Source organism: Lutra lutra, chromosome 10 (assembly GCF_902655055.1).
Source record: "Lutra lutra chromosome 10, mLutLut1.2, whole genome shotgun sequence".
Lineage (NCBI taxonomy): Eukaryota > Metazoa > Chordata > Mammalia > Carnivora > Mustelidae > Lutra > Lutra lutra.
In genome coordinates this window covers 5,670,987-5,697,249 of record NC_062287.1, presented here as the reverse complement: position 1 = coordinate 5,697,249, position 26,263 = coordinate 5,670,987, and the positions used below count along the sequence as shown (strand labels likewise).

Genomic DNA, 26,263 nt, shown 5'->3' with positions numbered 1-26,263 from the left:
CTTTTTTTCCCCCAAAACATCCCATCACATTGAATTGGTTTAGATGTATTTAAGTTAAATCGGGTGAAAACGTGGTTTAATATGTAAATGGCTTCACAGCAACAATATATCTATTAACTGCATCTACTAGTAATGACCGGGTTCACAAGATCGATGTCTCCCTTCCTTTCCCCGTTTAGGTACTATGCAGGAAACCTAGAGGCTAAGTCAACAAATCGTAGAACTCTAGATTTAATTCACACAGCAACCAAGGGGCTCATGAGAGCTGTTGAAAGCGGTGGACTAGATTCAGTGATGGAATGGGAAGTGGATGAAGTGCTGAACTGGACAAATGCCCTGAACTTCGATGAGTAAATGCTTTCTGCTTTTCCTGGGGAGCAAGGGCAGGCCCCGTGTGTGTTTCTGATGTTCCCACCTCTGCTTCGAATCTTGGGCCCACAAACGTAGTCTTAAAAAAAAAAAGGAAAAAAGAAAGAGTATTGTTTGTCTAGGAAAAAAGAAGAGATGAGGGAAGAATATAAAAAGATGATATAAAAGTAGAAAAAAATTAGACTTAGGTATTCTTTTTTTTAATTGAAGTATAATTAACATACAGTGTTATATGAGTTGTAGGTCTATAAATAGTGATTCAACAATTCTGTGTATAGCTCAGTGTTCACCATGATAAATACAATCACCATCTGTCACCACACAACTTTACTATGTGTATTACCAACTTTTATTCCCAGTGCTGTACTTCTCATCTCTGTGACTTGTATCTTTTAATCCCCTTTATCTGTTTTACCTATTCTGCCACCCACCTCCCTTTGACAAACATCTGTGCTCTATATTTAGAGTCTGGTGGTTTTTTTGTTCATTTGCTTTTTAGAAACAAAATCTAGTTCTTAGATTCCACACAAAGTGAAATTCTTCGGTATTTGTCTTTCTCTGTCTGACTTATTTCACCTAGCATTATACCCTCTATCTCTATCCATATTTTCACTAATGTCAAGAGTTCATTTTTTATGGCCAAGTAATATTCTACCGTGTGTGTATGTGTGTGTGTGTGTGTGTGTGTCTACCACATCTTTTTTTATCCATTCATCACTTGATGGACACTTGTGTTGCTTCAGTATCGTGGCTACTATAAATAATGCTGCAATAAACATACATATCTTTTCAAATAAGTATATTTGTTTCTTTTGGTAAATACCCAGTAGTGGAATTACTGGATCATATGGTATTTAAGTTTTTAATTTTCCATACTGTTTCCACAGTGGCTACACCAGTTTTCATTCCCATCAATAGTGCAGGAGGGTTTCCTTTTCTCCATATCCTCACCAACACTTAACTATTTCTTCTCTTGTTGATTTTAGTTATTCTGATAGGTATAAGGTGATATCTCATTGTGGTTTTCATTTGCATTTCCCTGATGAGTGAAGTTGAGCATCTTTTTATGTGTCTGTTGCCCTTCTGCATGTCTTCTTAAGAGAAATGTGTATTCATATCTCCCACCATTTTTAACTGGATTTGTGTGTGTGTTGAGTTGTATAATTAACCCCTCATTATATTAACCCCTCATTGGATATTTCATCTGTAAATATCACCCATTTAGTAGGTTGCCTTTTCATTTTGTTCATAGTTTACTTTGCTATGTAAAAGCTTTTTATTTTGGTATAGTCCCAGTAATTTATTTTTGGTATTGTTTTCTTTGCCTGAGGAGACATAGCTAGAAAAATGTTGCCAAGACGACTATCAAGAAATTACTGCATACATTTTCTTTCTAGGAGATCTCTAGTTTTAGGTCTCACATTTAGATCTATAATCATTTTGAGTTTATTTTTGTGTGTGGTTTGAAGAAATGGTTCAGTTTCATTCTTTTGCATGTGGCTGTCAAGTTTTCCCAACACCATTTATTGAAGAAAATATCTTTATTATATATTGCCTCCTTTGTTCTAGATTAATTAACCATATATGTATGGGTTTATTTCTGGCTCTGTACTCCATTCCATTGACCTATGTGTCTGTTTTCATGCCAGTGCCATACTGTTTTAATTACTATAACTTCATAGTGTATTTTGAATTCTAGGATTATGATACCTCCAGCTTTTATTCTTCTTTCTCAAGATTGCTTTGGCTATTTGGGGTCTTTTGTGGTTCCATTCTAATTTTATGATTGTTCTAGTTCTGTGAAAAATGCTTTTGGTATTTCAATAGGGATTATGTTATATCTATAGATTGCTTTGGGTAGTGTGAACATTTTAACATTTAAAAACCAATGGGGGGCGCCTGGGTGGCTCAGTGGGTTAAGCCGCTGCCTTCGGCTCAGGTCATGATCTCAGGGTCCTGGGATCGAGTCCCGAGTCGGGCTCTCTGCTCAGCAGGGAGCCTGCTTCCCTCTCTCTCTCTCTCTCTCTGCCTGCCTCTCCGTCTACTTGTGATCTCTCTCTGTCAAATAAATAAATAAAATCTTAAAAAAAAAAAAAAAAACAATGGGGCACCTGGGTGGCTCAGAGGGTTAACCCTCTGCCTTCAGCTTAGGTCATGGTCTCAGGGTCCTGGGATGGAGCCCTGCATTGGGCTCTGTGCTCAGCAGGGAGCCTGCTTCTCCCTCTTTCTCTGCCTGCTTCTCTGCCTACTTGTGATCTCTCTCTGTGTGAAATAAATAAGTAAATAAATCTTTTTTAAAAACTTATAAAAACCAATGTGCAAGCATGGTTTATCTTTCCATTTGTGTTGTGTTCAATTTCTTTGATCAGTATCTTACAGTTGCCAGCATATGGGTTTTTCACCTCATTTATTAGGTTTATACCTAGATATTTTACTCTTTTGGGTGCAGTTGAACATGGGATTGTTTTCTTAATTTCTCTTTCTGATACTTTGTCATCAGTGTGTATAAATGCAACAGATTTCTGTATATTAATTTTGGATTTTGCAACTCTACTAAATTCATTTATGAATTCTTTTTTTTATTAATTTCTTTTCAGCATAACAGAATTCATTGTTTATGTACCACACCCAGTGCTCCATGCCATATGTGCCCTCCATAATACCCACCACCTGGTTCCCCCTACTTCCCACCCCCCGCCCCTTCAAAACCCTCAGATTGTTTTTCAGAGTCCATAGTCTCTCATGGTTCACCTCCCCTTCCAATTTCCCTCAACTCCCTTCTCCTCTCCATCTCCCTATGTTCTCCATGTTATTTGTTATGCTCCACAAATAAGTGAAACTATATGATAATTGACTCTCTCTTCTTGACTTATTTCACTCAGCATAATCTCTTCCAGTCCTGTCCATGTTGATACAAAAGTTGAGTATTCATCCTTTCTGATGGAGGTATAATACTCCGTAGTGTATGTGGACCACATCTTCCTTATCCATTCATCTGTTGAAGGGCATCTTGGTTCTTTCCACAGTTTGGCGACTGTGGCCATTGCTGCTGTAAACATTGGGTACAGATGGCCCTTCTTTTCACTCCATCTGTATCTTTGGGGTAAATACCCAGTAGTGCAATTGCAGGGTCATAGGGAAGCTCTCTTTTTAATTTCTTAAGGAATCTCCACACTGTTCTCCAAAGTGACTGTACCAACTTGCATTCCCACCAACAGTGCAAGAGGGTTCCCCTTTCTCCACATCCTCTCCAACACATGTTGTTTCCTGTCTTGCTAATTTTGGCCATTCTAAGTGGTGTAAGGTGGTATCTCAATGTGGTTTTAATTTGAATCTCCCTGATGGCTAGTGATGATGAACATTTTTTCATGTGTCTGTTAGCCATTTGTATGTCTTCATTGGAGAAGTGTCTGTTCATGTTTTCTGCTCATTTTTTGACATGATTATCTGTTTTGTGTGTGTTGAGTTTGAGAAGTTCTTTATAGATCCTGGATATCAGCCTTTTGTCTGTACTGTCATTTGCAAATATCTTCTCCCATTCCATAGGTTGCCTCTTTGTTTTGTTGACTGTTTCATTTGCTGTGCAGAAGCTTTTGATCTTGATGAAGTTCCAAAAGTTCATTTTTGCTTTTGTTTCCTTTGCCTTTGGAGACATATCTTGAAAGAAGTTGCTGTGGCTGATATCGAAGAGGTTACTACCTATGTTCTCCTCTAGAATTCTGATGGATTCCTGTCTCACGTTGAGGTCTTTTATCCATTTCGGGTTTATTTTTGTGTATGGTGTAAGAGAATGGTCGAGTTTCATTCTTCTACATATAGCTGTCCAATTTTCCCAGCACCATTTATTAAAGAGACTGTCTTTTTTCCACTGTATATTTTTTCCTGCTTTGTCGAAGATTATTTGACCATAGAGTTGAGGGTCCATATCTGGGCTCTCTACTCTGTTCCACTGGTCTATGTGTCTTTTTTTATGCCAATACCATTCTGTCTTGGTGATCACACCTTTGTAGTAAAGCTTGAAATCAGGTAATGTGGTGCCATCAGTTTTGTTTTTCTTTTTCAACGTCTCCTTAGCAATTCGGGGTCTCTTCTGATTCCATACAAATTTTAGGATTATTTGCGCCAGTTCTTTGAAAAATACCTGTGGAATTTTGATCGGAATGGCATTAAAAGTATAGATTGCTCTAGGCAGTATAGACATTTTAACAATGTTTATTCTACCGATCCAAGAGCATGGAATGGTCTTCCATCTTTTTGTGTCTTCTTCAATTTCATTCATGAGTGTTCTGTAGTTCCTCGAGTACAGATTCTTTTTATCCCTTTTTTCTAGGCTCCTGAGTATGGAGCCCAACATGAAGCTCAAGCTCATGACCCCTGAGATCATGAGTCAGATGCTGAGGGGCCCCCGGGTGGCCCAGTTTGCCTTCATTTCAGGTCATGATCCTGGGGTCCTGAGATTGAGCCCTGTGTTTGGCTCCCTGCAGGGAGGGAGCCTGCTTCTCCCTCTGCCCCTTTCCCTGCACTCGTGCTCGTGCTCATGCTCCTGTTTGTGCTCGCTCGCTCTCAAATAGATAAATCATAAAAAAAAAAAAAAAGAGTCAGAAAAAAAAGGTCCCCACCCAGGGACCTCACTTATGAGTTCTGATAGCTTTTTGGTGGAGTCTTTCAGGTTTTCTATATGTAGTATCATGTCAACTGCAAATAATGACAGTTTTACTTTTTCCTTACAAATTTAGATGCTTTTTATTTCTTGTTTGATTGCTGTGGCTAGGACTTCCAGTACTATGTTGAAGAAAAGTGGTGAGAGTGAACATTATTACTTTGTTCCTGATTTTATCAGAAAAGCTCAGTTTTCACCATTGTTACCTATGTGTTTTTCATATATAGGCTTTATTATATTGAGGTATGTTCCCTCTAAACCTACTTTGTTTAGAGTTTTTATCATGAACAATATTGTATTTTGTCAAATGCATTTTTACCATCTATTGAGAGGATCATATGGTTTTCTTCCTTCTTAGTGTTAGCGTGATGTATCACATTGATTGTTTTGCAAATATTGAGCCACCCTTGCATCCCTGAACTAAATCCCACTCGATTGTGGTGGATGATCCTCTTAATATTATTGCCTTCAGTGTGTTAATATTTTGTTGAGGATTTTTGCACCTGTGTCATCAGGTAAATTGGCCCATAGTTTTGTTTTGTTTTGTTTTTCTGTGGTGTCTGACTAGTTTTGGCATCAGTGTAATGCTGACCTAATGGAATGAATTTGGAAGCTTTCTTTTCTCTTCTGTTTTTTGGAACAGTTTGATAAGAATCAGTATTCAATCTTCTTTCTTTACTTTTTAAATGTTTTAATTTAAATTCAATTTAATTAACATACACTGCATTGTTAGTTTCAGAGGTACAGTTTAGTGATTCATCAGTTGCATATAACACCCAGTGCTCATTACTTCAAATGACCTCCTTAATGCCCATCACCCAGTTACCCCATCCCCCCACCTTCCTCCCCTCCAGCAACCCTCAGTTTGTTCCATGTGTTAAGAGTTTCTTATGGTTTGTCTCCCTCTCTGTTTTCATCTTATTTTATTTTTCCTTCCCTTCCCTTCCCCTGTGTTCATCTGTTTTCTTAAATTCCACATATGAGTGAAATCATATGGTATTTGTCTTTCTTTGACTGACTTTGCTTAGAATAATACCTTCTAGTTCCATCCATGTCATTGCAAATGGCAATATTTCATTCTTTTTCATGGCTGAGTAGTATTCCTGTATGTGTGTGTGTTTGTGTGTGTGTGTGTACACACACACTATATTTTTGTTAGCCATTCATATGTCAATGGACATCTGGGCTCTTTCTGTATTTTGGCTACTGTGGACTTTGCTGCTATAAACATTGGGGTTCATGTGCCCCTTCAAATCACTATGGTTGTATCCTTTGGATAAATACCTAGTAGTGCAATAGTGCAATTGCTAGGTCGTAGGGTAACTCTATTTGTAACTTTTTGAGAAACCTCCATGCTGTTTTCCAGAGTGACTATACCAGTTTATCACCAAGAGTATAAGAGGGTTCCTTCCTCTTTCTCCGCATCCTTGGCAACATCTGTCGTTTCCTGAGTTGTTAGCCATTTTGACTGGTGTGCGATGGTATCTCATTGTAGTTTTTATTTGTAGTTCCTTGAGGAGGAGTGATGTGGAGCATTTCTTCATGTGTCTCTTGGCCATTTGGATGTATTCTTTGGAGAAATGTCTGTTCATGTCATCTGCCCATTTCTTGACTGGATTTTTTTTGTTTTTTTGGGGTGTGGAGTTTGATAAGCTCTTTATAGATCTTGGATACTAGCCCTTTATCTGTTTTGCCATTTGCAAATATCTCCCATAGGTTGCCTTTTAGTTTTGTTGACTGTTAACCTCTGCTGTGCAAAGCTTTTTATCTTGAAGTTCCAATAGGTATTTTTGCTTTTGTTTCTCTTATCTTTGGAGACATGTCTAGCAAGAATTTGCTGTGGCCGAGGTCAAAGAGGTTGCTGCCTGTGTTCTCCTCTACACTTTTAATGGATTCCTGTCTCACATTTAGGTGTTTCATCCATTTTGAGCTATTTTTGGTATGGTGTAAGAAAGTGGTCCAGTTTCATTCTTCTGCATGTGGCTGTCCAATTTTCCCAATACCATTTGTTAAAGAGAATGTCTTTTCTTCACTGGATGTTCTTTCCTGCCTTGTTGAAGATTAGTTGACCATAGAGTTGAGGGTCGATTTCTGGGTTCTCTGTTCTGTTTCAGTGATCTACGTGTCTGTTTTTGTTGCCTCACTATATTATCATGATGATGAGAGCTTTGTAATACAGCTTGACATCTGGAATTGGGATGCCACCAGTTTTGGTTTTCTTTTTCAACATTCCTTTGGCTATTCAGGGTCTTCTCTGGTTCCATACAAATTTTAGAATTGTTTGTCCAGCTCTATGAAAAATGTTAATGGTATTTTAATAGGAATTGCATTGAATGTGTTGATTGCTTTGGGTAACATAGACATTTTAGCAATATTTGTTCTTCCAGTACATGAGCATGGAATGTTTTTCCATTTCTTTGTGTCTTCCTCAATTTCTCTCACAGGTGTTCTATAGTTTTCAGAGTACAGATCCTTTACTTCTTTGGTTACGTTTATTTCTAGATATCTTGTAGTTTAAATGTTTGGTAGAATTCATTTGTGAAGCCATCTGATCGTGGATTTTTAAAGATTTTATTTATTTATTTATTTGACAGAGATCACAAGTAGGCAGAGAGGTAGGCAGAGAGAGAGGAGGGGAAGCAGGCTCCCTGCTGAGCAGAGAGCCTGACATGGGCCGGTCCCCAAGCCGAAGGCAGAGACTTTAACCCACTGAGCCACCCAGGTGCCCCGATCCTGGATTTTTGTTGGGGTTTTTTTTTTTTAATACTGATTCAGTTTCATTAAGAGTGATTGACCTGTTCAATTTTTTGTATTTCTTCGTCATTCAGTTTTAGAAGCTCATGTGTTTCTAGGAATTTATTCATTTCTTCTCAGGTGTCCAATTTGTTGGTATATAATCTTTTGTATTTCTTTGGTGTCAGTTGTAATTCCTCCAATTTTGTTTCTAATTTTATTCTTTTTTTCTTGATGAGACTGGCTAAAGGTTTATCAATTTTATTGATTCTTTTCAAAGAGCCACCTCTTGGTTTTATGGATCCTTTCTAATGTTCTTTTAGTCTCTATGTAATTTATTTCCTCTCTTATCCTTATTTTTTTCCTTCTACTAGCTTCGGACTAATTTTTTTCTTTTTTTAGTTCCTTAGGTATAAGTTTGGGTTATGTGAGATTTTTCTTGTTTCTTGAGTTTGGTGTGTATCATTACAAACTTTCCCTCTTAGAACTGCTTTTGCATCGCATCGATTCTGGACTGTTGTGGAATCATTTTCATTTATCTCCATGTATTTTTTTTGAAGATTTTATTTATTTATTTGATAGAGAGATAGAGAGGGAACACAAGCAGGGGGAGTGTGAGAAGGAGAAACAGGCCTCCTGCTGAGCAGGGAGGCTGATGTGGGCTCAATCCCAGGACCCTGGGATCAGGACCTGAGCCAAAGGCAAATGCTTATTGGCTGAACCACCCAGGCAACCCATCTCCATATTTTTTATTTCTTCTTTGATTTCTTTGTTGACCCATTGGTTATTAAGTAGCGTATTGTTTAGCCTCCATGTGTTTGTGAATTTTTTGTTGTTGTTTTGGTGGGGGTTTTTGGTAATTGATTTCTAGTTGCATACTGATGTGGTCAGAAAAGATGCTTGATATGATTTCAGTCTTAAATTTATTGAGATTTATTTTCTGGCCTGGTTTTTTGGCCTAACGTGATCTGTCTTAGAGAATATTCCATCTACACTCGAATATGTGTTCTGCTGTGTTTGGATGGAATTTTCTATATAAATCTGTTAGATTCATCTGATCTAATATGTTGTTCAAAGCCACTGTTTTCTTATTGATTTTCTGTCTGGGTAATTTGTCCATTGACACAGATGCAGTGTTAAAATCCCCTAGTATAATTATATAAGTGTCGGTTTCTCCCTTAATATCTGTTAACATTTGCCAGATGCTTCTTTGTTGTGTGCAGAGATATTTTCAATTGTTATATCCTCCTGTAGGATTGATCCCTTCATCATTATGTAATGCCATTCTTTGTCTCTGGCTACTGTCTTTGTTTTAAAGTCTGTTTTGTCTGATATAAATATTGCTACTCTGGCTTTTTTTCGACTTCCATTTGCATTACTCCATGCCTTCACCAGCAGTCTGTATGTGTCTTTATTTTGAAGTGATCTCTTTTAAACAGAATATAGATGGTTCTTGTTTTTTTATCCATTCTGTCTCCCTCTATCTTTTGATTGGAGTATTTAGCTGATTTACATTTAAAGTAATTATTGATAGGGGTGCATTTATTATCATTTTGCTAATTTTTTCCTGGTTGTTTTTTGTAGTTCTTTTCTGTTCTTGTTCTCTTGCTTTCTCCCTTTGTGGTTTGTTTTCTTTAGTGGTATTCATCTGTTCTAACTTTTTCTGTGGAATCCTGGACAACAAATTTTCAAAGGAATCCAGCATGATTATTTGGAATATTTCAGTAACATGACTGAACTCAGGCTACTGATTATCTCAGGGAAGACCAAACTTGCAAACACCTTCCCCTACTAATGGCAGGAGTTAGGTATAAGCACCATTTTTGCACTGTATTTATGGTCTCCACAGTGTACTCTCTGTTAGACCTTCATAGTCATCTAGATATTTGTAGTTGTCTTGATAACACCTTGTTTGTTAAGAAGTTCAGCATCTGACATTTTTCCCTTCAATAAAATTGATAGTGGAAATCTTTGGACACCTTTCAATAGTCAGACCATTAGAATGACATAAATGTGTTGAATATTGATGTTCAGTGATACAAACCAATTTCTTCCCAGAAACGTTGTGTGCTAGCCCCTTGTGTGACAGATGGACACTCCCCTGGAAACCATCATGGACATCTTCTGGTTGCAGCAGTATCATCTGAGAACAATATTGTTACTGCGTTGAAGAATAGATAGAGTCAACTTAACTGTAGGACTCAAGGTTACTGAGGAGTACTGTTGCCCTTCTGCAGTATCCAGAGATACATCGCTATAGGCACTTAGAATGTAAAACAGTCCTTGTATTGTCATGATTAAATCACCCACATGATGGCTACTGTGCCTGCTGCTGGCGTTTATCCTGGTGGGTTTCAGGGTCATATTCTCTATCAAGATGGTTGTTCCTCTTCCGGAGTCTTCATATTTTTCAGACCGCAAGTGAATTTTTTTTTTTTAAGATTTTATTTATTTATTTGACAGACAGAGATCACATGTAGGCAGAGAGGCAGGCAGAGAGAGAGAGAGAGGAGGAAGCAGGTTCTCCACTGAGCAGAGAGCCCGATGGGGGGCTCAATCCCAGGACCCTGAGATCATGACCTGAGCCGAAGGCAGAGGCTTTAACCCACTGAGCCACCCAGGTGCCCCCGCAAGTGAATTTTGACGTAACTTGTTCAGTGGTCAGCTGCTGGGTTATCTTAGTCTTCTGATATTCTGGGCATCCTGTTGGTGAGAGCTCTTTGCCTTTGTGTGTTATGGGTAGTTTCTATATCTGAAGCTGCTCCTTTGATATCTAAGACATGGTTTTTGGCTTCTCTGGTCAGGGAGTTTTCCTGGGCCATTAAGGTGTTAAATTTATACTTTTGAGGGGTTCACTATAGATTCCACATACACTTTATTCTGTAAAAATTTCCAAAAGTATCTTAGTGAGAAAGACAGATCAGCATGGTAATACTCTCATTAGATTGTTGCTTCTGTTTGTAAAACTTAAATTTTTTCTTGGTTACAGCTGATATGTACATTATGAGAAAAAAAATTTATGCAACTAAATAAATTCACGTCCTAATCTCAGGTAGAGCAGGGTTAGTGATCAGCCTTAAATATGGTATATGTTCTTGCCCCAGACTGTCAGGTCGTAGCAAACAATTGATTGGAGGTTATCTTGGTTTCTTGAAAGTAGAATGAAAACCCTTTGGTGTATAAATCCAAGGAAGCAGGATAATGGACATCCAACACTTCATAGTGCTCCCCTGAGGAGGGTGACCACTGAAGACAGTATTTGCCTAAATTTAAAATGAAGCCAGATTGAATTGTCTACTAAAAGATCCTGGAGGGGGTTACACTGCCTGCTGTTTTCCTGCATCTTTTTCATGTGGCAGTGACTCAGCAGCATCCTGGTGAAGATCATGGAACAAAGTTCTTGGAGCAGCAATAGGTAGTAGTGACAAGGAGGAGCCAACTTAGAAACAATGCTTTGTTATAATTAACTACTGTTGGATAGTATATACTTTCCTATAACAAAATGGACAAACACATAGTCAACAAAAGTATAAAAAAATTCAAAAGGAACAAATAAATACTTGAAAAAATCACAGCGTTTTTCTGAATTACATAATTCAGAATTCTCATTTTTTTCTCTGCCAGGTCCCTTGTCAGCAACTGTAGGGACCTCCTCCGTACTTGGTTTTTTGGGTGCAACCAACTGCTTACCTGATTTCAGAGGCTTGGGAAAAGGGATGAAATAGGATAAGTCACAGGAAACCTGCCTCTTTAAAGCTCTACCTCATCTCTGTAGCTCATTGTGCCTTATCCTTCCCTATCTATGTCTTCTTGGGCTGCCTTTGTCTCCCTAATTCAGTCTCTCTGTTTAGGGAAGAGAGGTGGCAGCCCCAAAATTGTGCTTGACTTTAACGTAATTTCTTATGTTCACCAGACATGGCAAAGATAGCACCCTTACTCTATCTAATAAGATCATAAAGCACACACTTTAGATTTCCGCTGACATGACAGAGACCATAAGTCTGACAGTCCAGAACCAAGGAGAAAGTTTTTTGTTGTTGTTCTTTTCCCCCTTTTTTCCTCCCAAAGAATTTTCTTTCGGTACTTTGAGAAGTTAACTGAGATCTTAGGACATGACGTTGCAGGAGTGGAACAGGATAGAATGAGAAAAGTTGTGCTGGAGGCAGATCAGAGGGCGTGACTATGGTAGAGGGTAGATGCACCATTTTTATTCCTCCTCCAACACCTTGTTTTAGGGGTTATCTTACATACAGGGGAGGTAGCTAGAGATGGAACAGTTATGAGAATTAAACATTTGAACCTGTGCATTTGTCACCATCAATCCAATATTTCATAGAGAAAGTGAAATTTTAGAAGTAATCTAACAGGTACTAATAGATCAATTTATTACTAATACATCGATTTAATTTAATGAATGCCCATATAATGTGCTTAGGTATATTGCCAACTGGAAGGAAATTGCTACAAGCAACTCTTCAGATAACTTCAAAAGTAGGTGATTTTTAGCAATACTTTTATGGGGAATTCTTGTGAACAGAATGACACATTCCACACACACACACATTTCTAAGCACCTATATCTCAGCACCTTGCACAGTATATAGACAGAGATGAATTTGCTAAGTCCTTTTTACCTTTACATGTAAGCTTATTATTTGGGAATAGAAGAAAATTTTCATCTTATTTAGGTTGGATAAAATGGTTTAAAAAAACAAATCCTCCTTTTGAAAAGTTGCTTCTCTCATGGTAATTATTTTTAACGAGCAGACTTCACTTGGCAAAACAAATACCTCAAAATGTTAGAAATAGGGGTGCCTGCCTGGCTCAGTTGTTAGAGCGTGTGGCTCTTGATCTCGAGGTCATGAGTTCAAGCCCCACATTGGGCATGGAGCCTTCTTAAAAAAATTTTTTTTTAACGTTAGAAATATTTTTTAGGTTCTATGCCACTTGTCCTGCCAGTGGTCCACAGTGCTGAGAAGCTGAAAGTGATAGCCTATGAGGAAGCATATTCTCATGTCCTAGAAATATCAGGAATTCTAACATAGCTCAAGCCTAATTGTGGGTATTGTATAATCTGAATGTATGGGTTCTGTCCTGCGATCATCAGCAAGAGGCAGTAGGTTACAGTTGTGGAACGTTGATTCAGACTGCCTGGTTCTGATTCTTGGTTCTGCTGTTTGATCTGTGTGGTACTGGGGCAGTTACTGACTCAGTTTCCTCATCTGTAAAATGAGAAGAACAGCAGTACCTAGCTCATCGGTTGTCGTGAGGTAATGAGAGATAACACGTGTGAAGAGTTAGAATAGTGCCTGGCACACGTACGTGCTCTGTAAATGTTAGCTGCTGTGCATCTTAACCTACCTATTCCCAACTCACGGCCACCAACCAACGGCCTCCAAACTGACAACCCCCCGGGGCACTGCCCACACTATAGTGATCTTTTACAGATTTAAGTCAGTACAGTTAAAACATTTATTTAACAAACTCTTCTTTAGCAGTGACTATGTGGAAGTGCTGTCTTAAAGTGCTTTATAAAATTAACTCATTTAATTTTCAGAACAGCTCAACGAGACAAGGTTCATTTTACAGATAAGCAAGATACGAAGTTACTTGCTCAAGTCACACAGTCAGTTCCTGTGAGGGCAAGGATTTGAACGGAGGCAGGCTGGCTTTAGAAACCACACTCCTCTAACGATGAGCACCTCTGCTGTTTCATACTTTCCCACTGTGCTTGGAATACAGTCGTAACTTTGTCATGGCCTTCTGGCCCTGACTCACCTTCCACCCTTCTCATGTCCCGCTCTGCCCCTCCCCCACACCCTGCATCACCAGCCTCTTGCCTGGTCCTCAGAAATGCTCTGTGGTTTCCACTTGAGAGGTTTAATCAGTCCATGGCCTTCTAGAGAACAGTTTTTGGTAACAACCTTCACTTGACAGCAGGGATTTGTCTGTTTGATATGAATCCCCAACCTGTAGCACCTGGTAGGTTCTCAGTGGTAGATAAAAGAATATCAAGGAATGACAAATAAGAAGTTGAAGCAGAGAATATAAATACTGAGTTAAAAGAGTTTACTGTGAAAAGAAGGAAAGTTATAACATGGCAATTGGAAGGAGCATAAAATCAAGTGAAAATTATTTTAAGTAGGGGGGACTTGCCCTGTCAGTGCAGTCAGTGGAAGGTGACACACTGAAGCTGTTGGCATGGAAGAAGAGGAGACACTGTGTGCCCTTTCTCCAAGAAGCACAAGGAAATCAAATCCAGAGAAGGTAAGAAACTTCTAGCTCTAGGGAGAGAAAAGGCTTCTCTTCATTTATTGGCTAATAGTTAATTATGGAGCATCAGCCGACTGCCCAACTAACTGTTATGTTCTTTACATGCGCCCTCACACTTAATTCTCGTAGAAATTTTGAGTTACCTATGTGCCATTGCTGTTCCCATTTTACAGATGAGGTTAAGTAACCTGCCCCAAATTATACCACTACTTAGTAGTAGATCAAACCTCACACCCAGATCCTGCAGAGCCTGTAGTAGAGATGGACAATGATGGTGTCGGAAGTAGATGAACTGGGAAATTTGAGACATTTCTGGCTAAGTAAGATACAGAGGTATCTACTCTAAGAGTGGTGAGAAAGACTGTGAAAGAGACCTGGTCTGGTGGATAGAGACATATTAAATGAGTCTACACCTTGTCATATCTGACATCCTTCTAAACGTTTGTCATTTCTCTTTAGGTTATACACTTGAGCAACCATGGAAAAAAAGATATGACTATGCAGATATATCAGAGGAGAAAATGGGAACACCAGAAGATAATTTAGATGGAAATATTTATAAAAAGTCAAATTCTACTAGACTAACACCTGATTCTACTTATGGAATATAAAAATGAAGTACTCTGCTTTTCTGAGCTATAGCCCTTCAAGCCCGGATTCTATTGGTTATAGTCAAGAGAGAGTTTATTCTGTCCGGGATGACTTGCATTTTTTTGGGCACAGAATCTGTGTAGCTCAATTAAGTAAGGAAGCGTAAAGAGAAATAGGACATCAGATGAATCCAATGGTCATGAAAAATGTAGAAATTACTCCTTGTATTCTAACAATCCCACTTAAATAAATACATTTAGGTGCAAAAAAATCTTCAGATTGATTTTCCTCTTTACCTCAAGCATTCTTTATTTGTGCATTCATGTCAGGCAGAGCTCTTTTTCCACTTAAAAAAAGGAAATGGGACAATGTGATAAGTTCTCCTATTGTCAGGAAAGCCAAAGCCCTACCAGAAACCCCAGCCCTTGTCACCTAAGGCATCCTTGAAATGAAACTGGGTCACAGGGGCACCCTTAGCTAAAGAAGCTAGAAAGCAAAATCTGTCTTTCAGCTTCCACAGGAGAGGAGTAAAGGAGTGGAGGTACCTGCTGGGTCTCCCACATCCTCCAAGTCTGAATTACTCTGTGTTCTCAGAAGCAACCTTTCCTACTACTCATCATCCCACTTTCCACACTGTATCTTTACAAATCTGTCTATAATCCAACTGACTAGAGGCTTGTGTCCTTGAGTACTGAAACAAAAACAAAAACAAAAACCAGCATTCAGAGGATCTACTCTATATTTAAGAAAAAAAATCAGATTTATTGTGATATAATTTTTTGAGATAGAATTTCCCATATTGAGTGTTCCATTGGAGTTTAGACAAATGTATACATTCATGTAAATATAACATTCAAGACATAAAGCATTTCCATCACCCCCAAATTGTGCATCCTTGCAGTCAGTCCACTCACCTCACCCTAAGCCCCTGGAAACCACTGATCTCCTTTGAATCACTACAGTTCTTCCTTTGCTAGAACGTCACATAAACGGAATGATTCCATCAGTAGTCTTTTTTTGGTTCGCTTCTTTCATTTAGCATAATGCTTTTGAGATTCATCCTTCTTGACACTTACATCCATAGTTCATTCCTTTTTTAGTGACTAATATTCCATTGTATGACTATCCCACAATTTGGGATTCACCAATTGATGGACATTTGGTTATTTCCGGTTTGGGATCATTATGAATGAAGCTGCTTTGAACATTCTTGTGTGAGTCTTTGTGGGTACATATATTTTCATTTCTCTTGGGAAATACCTGGGAGGGTAATAGCTAAGGCAAACTATAATTTATAAGAAACTATTTTTTCTCTTTTTTTATATTTATATAAAATAAAATGTAAAATATAAATGTATTTTTAAATTAGAAATGTATTACTGACATATAATTGACATATAGCGTTATATTGGTTTCAGGAACACAAGATACTCATTTGACAATTCTATGTCCATTGCTCACTATGATAACTATAGTCACCACACAACATTATTTTATGAGATCATTAACTATATTTCCTATGCTGTATTTTCCATCTCCTTGAGTTATTTAATAACTGGAAGTCTGTGCCCCTTAACCCCCTTCATGTATCTTTTGTTTGTTTGTTTAAAAGATTTTATTTATTTATTTGACAGAGAGATCACAAGTAGGCAGAGAGGGAGGCAGAGAGAGAGGAGGAAGCAGGCTCCCCGAGGAGCAGAGAGCCCGACATGGGGCTTGATCACAGGACCCTGGGATCATGACCTGAGCCGAAGGCAGAGACTTTAACCCACTGAGCCACCCAGGCACCCCCCTTCATGTATTTTAACCAAACCCCCATTCACGTGTCCTCTGGCAATCACCTTGTTTGTTCTCTGTATTTAAACTTTTATTTTTTTGTTTGTTTTACAGTTTTTGGGTACCTCATATAAATTAAATCATATAGTGTTTGTCTTTGATTTATTTCACTTAGCATAATACTCTCAACATCCTACTATGTTGTCACAGAAGTCAGTCTTTTTTATGCCCAAGTAATATTAGTATGTATGTGTTTATCACTTTTTGTTATGATAGATAATGCAGCAATAAACATTGGGGTTTAGGCACCTGGGTGGCTCAGTCAGTTAAGTGGCTGCCTTCAGCTCAGGTCATTATCTCAGGGTCCTGAGGTCAAGCCCCACATCAGGCTCCCTGCTCAGTGGGGGGTCTGCTTCTCCCGCTGCCTCTGTTGCTCCCCCTGCTTGTTATCTCGCATTTGCATGTGCTCTCCCTCAAATAAATAAAATCTTTTTAAAAATAGAGGTGCATATATCTTTTCAAATTAATGTTTTTGATTTGAGTGAATAGTAGTGAAATTGCTGGATCATATGATAATTCTATTTTTAATTTTTTGAGAAACTTTCATGCTGTTTCCTACAGTGTCTGTACCAGTTGAAACTCCCACTAAGAATGCACAAGAGTTCCCTTTTCTCCACATCCTTGTCAATACATTATTTCTTATCTTTTTGATCCTAGCCATTCTGATGGGTGTAAGGTGGTATCTCGTGGTTTTGATTTACATTTCCCTGATGATTAGTAATGTTGAACATCTTTTTTTTTTTAAGATTTTCTTTATTTATTTGACAGAGAGAGATCACAAGTAGACAGAGAGGCAGGCAGAGAGAGAGAGAGAGAGAGAGAGGGAAGCAGGCTCTTGGCTGAGCAGAGAGCCCGATGCGGGACTCGATCCCAGGACCCTGAGATCATGACCTGAGCCGAAAGCAGCGGCTTAACCCACTGAGCCACCCAGGCACCCCATTGAACATCTTTTTATATGTTTGTTAGCCATCTGTATGCCTTTGGAAAAATGCCTTTCAGGTCTTGTGTCCATTTTAAAATCAGATTATTTGGGTTTTTTGGTGTCGGGTTATATAAATTCTTCATATATTTTGGGTATTAATCCTTTATCATATCATTTACAAATATATTCTTCCATCCAGTAGGTTTGCCTTTTTGTTTTGTTGATAGTGTCCATTGCTGTGCTTTTTATTTTGCTGTAATCCCAGTAGTTATTTCTTGCTTTTGTTTCCTTTGCCTGAGAAGACCTATCCGTAAATACATTGCTAACGCTGATGTCTAAGAGATTACTACCTATGTTTTCTTCTAAGAATATTATAGGTTCAGGTCTCACATAAAGGTCTATAATCCATTTGAGCTTATTTTTGTGTATGGTGTAGAAACACAGTCATTTCACTCTTTCGCATGTAGTTGTCCAGCATGTAGTTTCTCCAGCACCATTTATTGAAGAAACTGTCTTTTCCCTGTTGTATATTCTTAGTTCCTTTGCCATAAATTAATTGTCCATATAACCAATTATTTATTTCTGGGCTATGTGTCCTGTCCCATTGATCTATGAGTTTGTTTTTGTGCCATTACCGTACTGTTCTGGTTTCTGCACCTCTGGAGTCTGGGGTGGTGATACGTCCAGCTTAGTTCTTTTTCAGGATTACTTTGGCTATTCAGGGTCTTTCGAGTTCCATACAAATTTTAGGATTATATGTTCTAGTTTTGTGGAAAAATGCTGTTGGTATGTTGATAGGGGTTGCATTAAATCTGTAGATTGCTCTGGGTCGTATGGACATTTTAACAATGTTAATTCTTATAATCTGTGAGCATGGTGTATCTCTCTGTTTGTTTGTGGTGTTCTCAGTTTCTTTCCTCAGTACCGTACAGTTTTCAGAGTACAGGTTGAGTTTGTTCCTAGGTATTTTATTATATTTAGTGTAATTGTGAATTCGGTTGACTTCTTCATTTCTCTTTCTGGTTCTTTGTTATTAGTGCAAAGAAACACAACACATTTCTTCTGTATGTTAATTTTGTATCCTCTAAGTTTACTGAATTCATTTATGAGTTCTAATTGTTTTTTGGTGGAGTCTTTCAGGTTTTCTATATGTAGTATCATGTCATCTACATATAGTGATAGTTTTACTTCTTCCTCACAGTTTTGATGCCTTTTATTTCTTTTTCCTGTCTGGTTGCTACAGCTAGGACTTCCCAGTACTATGTCGAATGCAAGTGGTGAGAGTGGACATTCTTGTCTTTTTCCTGAGCCTGGAAGAAAAGTTCCATTTTCACCATCAAGTATGATGTTAGCTGTGGGGTTTTCATCATAAGAACTTTTTAAGGTATGTTCCCACTATACCTGTGTCATTGAGAGTTTTATCATGAAAGAGGTTGTATTTTGCCAAATGCTTTACCTGTATCTTTTGAGGGGATAATGTGGTTTTTGTCCTTCCTCTTTTTTTTTTTTTAAGATTTTATTTATTTATTTGACAGAGATCACAAGTAGGCAGAGAGGCGGGCAGAGAGAGAGAGGAAGGGAAGCAGGCTCCCCGCTGAGCAGAGAGCCCGATGCGGGGCTTGATCCCAGGACCCTGAGACCATGACCTGAGCCGAAGGCAGAGGCTTAACCCACTGAGCCACCCAGGCGCCCCTGTCCTTCCTCTTGTTAAGGTATCACATTGATTGCTTTGTGAATATTGAACTACCTTTGTATCCCTGGAACAAATCCTATTTGATTGTGGTGAATGAATCTTTTAATGTTTTGTTGGATTCAGTTTGCTGATGTTCTGGTGAGGATTTCTGCTTACACATTCATCAGAAATACTGGCCTATAGTTTTCTTTTTTTGTAGTGTCTTTGTCTGGTTTTGGGATCAAGGTAATGCTGGCCTCCTAAAATGAATTTGGAAGTTTTCCTTTCTCTGTCTTTTTTTGGAGTAGTTTGAGAAGAATAAGTATTAACTCTTCTTTAATGTTTTGTAGAATTCACCTATGAAGTCATCTAAACCAAGACTTTTGTTTGTTGGGAATTTTTTTTTTTTTTTAAGATTTTATTTATTTATTTGAGAGAGAGGCAGTGAGAGAGAGCATGAGCGAGGAGAAGGTCAGAGGGAGAAGCAGACTCCCCATGGAGCTGGGAGCCCGATGCGGGACTCGATCCCGGGACTCCGGGACCATGACCTGAGCCGAAGGCAGTCGTCCAACCAACTGAGCCACCCAGGTGTCCCTGTTGGGAATTTTTTGATTACTGATTCAGTTTAATTACTGGTAATGATTTGATCAGATTTTCTGTTTCTTTCTGATTTAGATCAGAAGGTTGTATGTTTCTAAGAATTTAATCATTTCTTCTAGGTTGTCCAGTTTGTTGGTGTATAATTTTCCATGATGTTCTCTTGATGTGGTGTCAGTTATTATTTCTCCTCCTTCATTTTTCATTTTAGAGTTCTCACTGAGATTTGTTAATTTTGTTTCTCTTTTCACAGAGCCAACTCTTAGTTTCATTGATCCTTTCTATTCTTTTATTTATTTTTTTAAAGATTTTTAAAATTTATTTGAGAGTGTGTGTGTGTGTGTGTGTGCGCGCGCACGCGCATGCAAGGATGGGGCAGTGAGGGAGGGAGAGAATCTCTAGCAGACTCCATGCTGAGTGTGGAGTCCAACACTGGGCTCAATCTCATGACTCTGAGATCATGACCTGAGCTGAAACCAAGAGTTGGATGCTTAACCAGCTCAGCCACCCAGGCGCCCCTCTCTTTTTCTTTTAATCTCTATTTTATTTATTTTCATTCTGATCTTTTTGTTTTCCTTCTACTAGCTTCGGGCTTGGTTTATTCTTCTTTCTTTTTAGTTCCTTCAGGTGTAAGGTTAAGTTGTTTGATAATTTTTGTTTCTTGGGTTATGCCTGTATCATTATAAACTTCCCACTTAGAACTGTTTTTGCTCTGTCTCAAAGGTTTTGGACCATTGTGGTTTCATTTTCATTTGTGTCCATGTATTTTTTTATTTCCTCTTGATTTCTTTGTTGACCCATTGGTTGTTTAGTAGCATGTTGTTTAGCCTCCATGTCTTTGTATTTTTTCCAATTTTTTTCTTGTAATTGATTTCTAGTTTCATTCCACTGTGGTCAGAAAAGATGCTTGATATGATTTCATATTCTTACATTTATTGAGACTTGTTTAGTGGCCCAATATATGATCTATCTTAGAGAATGTTTCATATACACTTGAAAAGAATGTTTATCGTGCTGTGTTTGGACGGAATGTTCTGTACACGTCTGTTAGATCCATTCAGTCCAATGTGTTACTTAAAGCCATGGTTTCTTTGTTGATTTTTCTGCTGAATGACCTATTTCTTGACTTAGTGGGGTTTCAGTACTCTAATATTACTGCTTCTTTTTGTCTATTATTCGCTTTATGTATTTAGGTGCTTCTGTGTTGGGTACATAGATATTTGTAGTTGTTACATAATCTCATTGGATTGATCCCTTTATCATTATGCAATGCCCTTCTTTATCTCTTGTTAAAGTCTTTGTTTTAAAATTTATCTTCTCTAGTGTAAGTATTGTTAACCCAGTTTTTGTTCCACTTCTATTTGCATAGAATAACTTTTTCCATGCCTTTCCTTTCAGTCTGTATGTATCTTGAGGTTTGAAGTGATGTCTTATAGGCAGTATTTAGACAGGTCTTATTTTGGGGTGGGTGGGGTGCCTTGTTTTTTATCCATTCTGCTGCCCTGTGTCTTTTGATTGGAGCATTTAGCCCATTTACATTTAAAGTAATTTTTTTTTTCCCCAAGACTTTTGTTTATTTATTTGACAGAGAGAGAGGGAATATAAGCAGGGGGAGAGTCAGAGGGAGAGGCAGACTCTCTGCTGAGCAGGGAGGCCAATGCGAGGCTCAGTCCCAGGCCCTTGGGATCATGACCTGAGCCAAAGGTAGATGCTTAGCTGACTGAGCCACCCAGTGCCCCTACATTTAAAGTAGTTATTGATAGATACATACTTAGTGCATTTTGTTGATTGTTTTACGGTTATTTTTGTAGTTCTCTGTTTCTTGTTCTTTTGCTTGCTTCTCATGTGGTTTGATGCTTCTCTGGTGTATGTTTTGTGTATCTATTATAATTTTTTGATTTGTGGTTACCATTAGTTTTGTATATAACATCCTATGTGCATAGCAGTTTATATTAAGTTGATGGTCACTTAAGTTCAAACACACTGTTAAAGCGCTCAATTTTTATTCCTTCCTCCATGTTTTATGTCTATGAAGCCATAGTTTACATGTTTTTATTTTCTATTATCCCTTGATTAATTTTTGTAGACAGAATTTTACTATTTTTGTGTTTCAGCCTCCATACTGGCTATATGAGTGATCAATCTATCATTACTGTATGTTTGGTTTTTACCTGTAACATTTTTCCTTTCATAATTTTCTTCTAGTTACAGCCTTTGCTTTTCACATAGAGAATTCTTATTAACATTTCTTATAAGGGTAGTTTGATGTGATGAACTTATTTTTACTTTGTTTTTTGGGGGAAACTCATTATTTCTCCTTTGGTTCTGAATGATAACCTTACCGAGTAGGGTATTCGTAGTTGTAGGTTCTTTTCCTTTCAGCACTTCAAATATATCATGCCACTTGCTTCTGGCCTGTGGAGTGTCTGCTGAAGAATCAGCAGCAAGCCTTTTGGGATTTCTTTTGTAGATAATTGTTCTCTTTTTCTCTTGCTGCTTTCAAGAGTCTCTCTTTATCATTATTTTTTTCCATTTTAATTATTATGTGTCCTGGTGTGGACCTCCTTGGGTTGTTTTAGGGGCTCTCTGTGCCTCCTGGACCTGGATGTCTGTTTCCTTCCACTAATTTTTAGGAAAGTTTTCAGCTATTATCTCTTCAAATAACTTTTTGTCCCCTTCTCTCATTTCTCCTTCTGGGATCCCTATAATGTGAATGTTATTATGCCTGATGATGTCCAGAATTCCCCTAACCTATTCTCTTTTTTTATCATTCCTTTTTCTTTTGCTGCTCAGCTTGTTTTCTTTCCTTTATCTTGTCTTCCAGATTGCTGACCTATTCTTCTGCATCCTCTAATTTACTATTAATTCCCTCTAGTGTATCTTTCATTTCTGTTAAAAATTCTTCAGCTCTGACTGGTTCTTTTTTATATTTACTGTTTCCTGGTTGAAGTTCTCACTGAGTTCATTCACTCTTTTCTCAAGTCCAACAAATATCTGTGTCACCAGTACTTTGAATTCTTTATCAGAGATATTGCTTCTCTCTGTTTCATTGAGCTGCTTTACTGACATTCTGACTTGCTTTTTCATTTGGGACCTATTTCTCTGTCTCCTCATTTTGTCTGACTCTGTATTTGTTTCTACGTCAGGTGTGTCCTCTGATCTTGGAGGGGGTGACCTTGTGTAGAAGAGGTCTTGTGGTGCATTAAAGTACAATCTCCTAGAGTCACCAGGATTAGGTACTTCAGGGGTGTCCCCTGTGTGGGCTGCATGCACCTTCCCATTATGGCTGAAGCACCGTTGCCTCTAGCCCAGCCTGCTGCAATGACCCACTTTGCCTGCTGTGGGCACGCTGGGCAGCATTTGCTTCCAGTGTAGCCGGGAGGCCCAGCTGTGATCACCAGAGGTTCACTGCTGTGTGGAACCAGCAGTCAGCCAGCTGTCTGCAGTTAGCCTCTGTCACAGCTGCAGGTACACTGGAGGTCAGGGCTTGCTCCCTTCACACCCGGCCAAGGAGCCAGGCTGCTGTAACGGGGGCACACTGGTCTGTGTGGTTATCTGCTTTACTGTCCAGGGCAGGGGTCACTTTGGAGTGATGCTGGTCCCGGCCAGGGCTGCCTGCAGGGTGTGGTGGAGCCAAAGCTGCTCTGGGTAGACAGGGTGGGGTAGGTCCGCAGGGGGAAGCACAGCAGGGCATACTTTGTAAGCCAGGTAGGTAGAGAGTGTTAGTGTTGGCTCCTACAAGCTTCTGGCCACCTAGGCTGGGGAAGGAGAGAAAAACGACACCCATAAGCATTTTTGTTCCTGGAGAAGTCTACGGATCCCTGCCCCTTTGGCACATGTTCTCCCTCATGTATGTCTTAGGCACTTTTCAAACTGCTGCTGCTGTGCTGTGTCTTGGGCAGAGTTATTTAGATGTTGGCTCTTTAAGGGTAAGGACTGTTTCTTGTTGCCCTCACACTCTCCCACCGCGAAGCCTGCTGATATTTAAAACTTCTTAAGTTGAGATCCACTGATTTTTAAACTTACTAGAGTTAAGCTCCACTGGTTTTCAAGCCAGGTATCATGGGAACTCATCTTCCTCATCGCAGGTTCCCATTGCCAGGGATGCCCAGTGTGGGGTCTGATTCTCCCACTTCTTGCTTGTGATGTCCCTCCTGTTTTTAGTTAATTGCTTGGGGTGGGGGTGTGGGGTTGGGGGGTAGTTCCCACCCTTTTCTCCATCACTCCTTCCTTTTTCGGTGTGGCCTTCTGTCCAAGATTAGCTTTAATAAACCTGTTCTGCCAGTCCTTGGGCCATTCTCAGAGTTAGTTGCAATACATGTAGCTGTTACCTTGGCGTGTCTATGGGATGAGTTGAGTCCAGATCCTCCTACTTGGCCATCCTCCCTCCTGTCAAACTCAAGAATCTGTTTTTTAAAGTGCCTGTACCATTTTGTATTTCTATCAGCAATGAACAAGTTTGGGTTGTTCCACTCATATTTTGTTGCTTTGTGTTGTCAGATGTTTTAATTTAAGTATTCTAGTGCATGTATACTGAACGGCATCTCATTGTGATTTTAGTTTTTGCATTTCCTGAATGACTTAAGATGTGAGGGTCTTTAATGTGCTTATTTCCCAATCGGATGTTTTTCTTGGTAAGATAGCTTTTAAAGTCTTGCCAATTTCAAATTAGATTGCTTATTTCCTTATTGGGTTAAAAGGTTTCAAAAGATATGTTCTAAAAGCAAATCCTTTATCTGATATTGGCTTGGCAGGCAAGGATGGTGTTTTCATTCTCCTAATGTCTTTTAAGGAGAAAAAGGTTTTCATTTTAATAAAGTCCAGATTACCATTGTTTTTCTTTTATGGCCAGTGCTTTAGTGAATCCTCTCTGAAATCTTTTATATATAGTAGGAGAGAAGATTTGAAATTTGGGAGGGGAGAGGGATGCATATGGATATGGTTTTTGTTTTGGGAGGTTTGTTTTGTTTTGTTTTGTTGTTTTTGTTGTTTTGTTTTGTTGTTTTTTGTTTTGTAAATACTATCCTTTCCCAATTAAATTACCTTGAAGACTTTCCTGAAAATCACTTAGTCATATATGAGGGTCTGTTCCCGGATTCCTTATCCTGCTCTATTAATCTGTGTGTCTCATTTTTACGACAATGCCACCCTGTATTTGTTACTATGGCTTTAAGTCTTTCAACATGTTTTTTGTTGTTGTTTTCCTTTCTAAAATTGTTTTTGCTTTTTATTTCCTTTGCATTTCTACATAGATTTTAAGCTCCAAAAGAAAAAAGAGGAAAAGAAAAAAGCTTGCTTGCATTTTGATAGGATTGCATTGATCCCATGCATGTATCAATTCAGGGAGAATTGCTATCTTAACAATACTGAGTCTCCCAATCCATGAACACAGTACATTTCTCAGTATATATTCAGGCCTTTGCTTTCTCATTAATGTTTTATAAATTTCAGCATACAGGTACTTCACATATCTTATTAAAATTATGCCCAGCTATTTCGTGTTTTTGATAATGGTTTTTAAATTTTAATTATTGTTTTTTAATTTCTTTTTCAAACTGTTCATTACTGGTGATAAAGGAAAATTTTACAGATATTTTATTTCCTGATATAATTGACTTTCACTTAGCAATTGATGAATCGGGACGCATCCAGTCTAGAAAATAGAAAGGAGCTTCTTACAAAGCAAGAGATTTCATAGACCAAGGTGAACATGAGCAAGGAAGTTACATTGGGCACTTAATTGGTTAAAATAGGATTACTTTTCATATGGAGAAAAGGGAAGACTTGGACCTTGGTTAAGTAACTTAGGCTGAGGAAGCAAGTGCTAGTTGGTTGGTCTGGGCATTCCTTTTCTGGGAGAGCTGAGCATAGAAACTGGGATGTTTTGGTTTGCTGATGTGGGATGTAGAATAAGTGACTCCATCTTGGGCCTAGTCTGGACACTGACACTGGTATACAGAAATATTGTTGATGTTTTGTATATTGACCTTTATCATGTGATCTTGTTAAACTCACTAGTTCGAGACTTTTTAATATATAGAATCTTGAGGATTTTCTACATAGATAATCATGTCATGTGCAAATGGAAGATAATTATACTTCCTTTCAAACTGTCCTTTCTTTTTCTTTGCTCTACTGCGTGGGTACAAACTCCAGTACATTATTGAATAGAACTAGTAAGAGCGGCATCCTTACCTTGTTCCTCCTCCTAGGGGGAAAACATTTAGTCTTTCACCGTTAAGTATGACACAAGCTGTGCGTTTTCCATAGATGGCCTTTATCAAGTTGAAAACGTTCCTTTTATTCCTAATTTGATGAATTATCACAAATATTGAATTTTGTCACAGTTTTTTCTGCCTCTATTGACATGATCATCTGGTTTTTCTTTGTTAGTTCATTAATGTTGATTTTTCATATACTAAGCCACCCTGGTATTTCTGGAATAATGTGATTTGGTCATGATGTACTTTTTTTTCCCCATATTGATGGAATTGATTTACTAATATGTGCCTTGTGTTCATGATATAGGTCTTCAGTTTCCTTGTTAACTCTTGTAATTTTTGATATAAGGGTAATTTGAGTAGTACTGGTGTTACTTCTTCCTTAGAAG

At 38.4% G+C, this 26,263-nt stretch overlaps 1 protein-coding gene across 3 annotated transcripts in view; it reads left to right on the top strand.

Moving 5' to 3' along the window:
* Window positions 1-14,886, top strand: part of C10H11orf65 (chromosome 10 C11orf65 homolog) — a 68,062-nt gene extending 53,176 nt beyond the window's left edge. For all 3 annotated transcript variants that reach the window (XM_047691123.1, XM_047691122.1, XM_047691121.1), the window contains 3 exons: window positions 180-350; window positions 12,198-12,253; window positions 14,495-14,886. In XM_047691123.1, coding sequence (XP_047547079.1) covers window positions 180-350; window positions 12,198-12,253; window positions 14,495-14,646 — 379 coding nt within the window. In that variant the 3' untranslated portion in view covers window positions 14,647-14,886. The remainder of the gene's footprint in view (window positions 1-179; window positions 351-12,197; window positions 12,254-14,494) is intronic.
* Window positions 14,887-26,263: the final 11,377 nt, after the last annotated feature.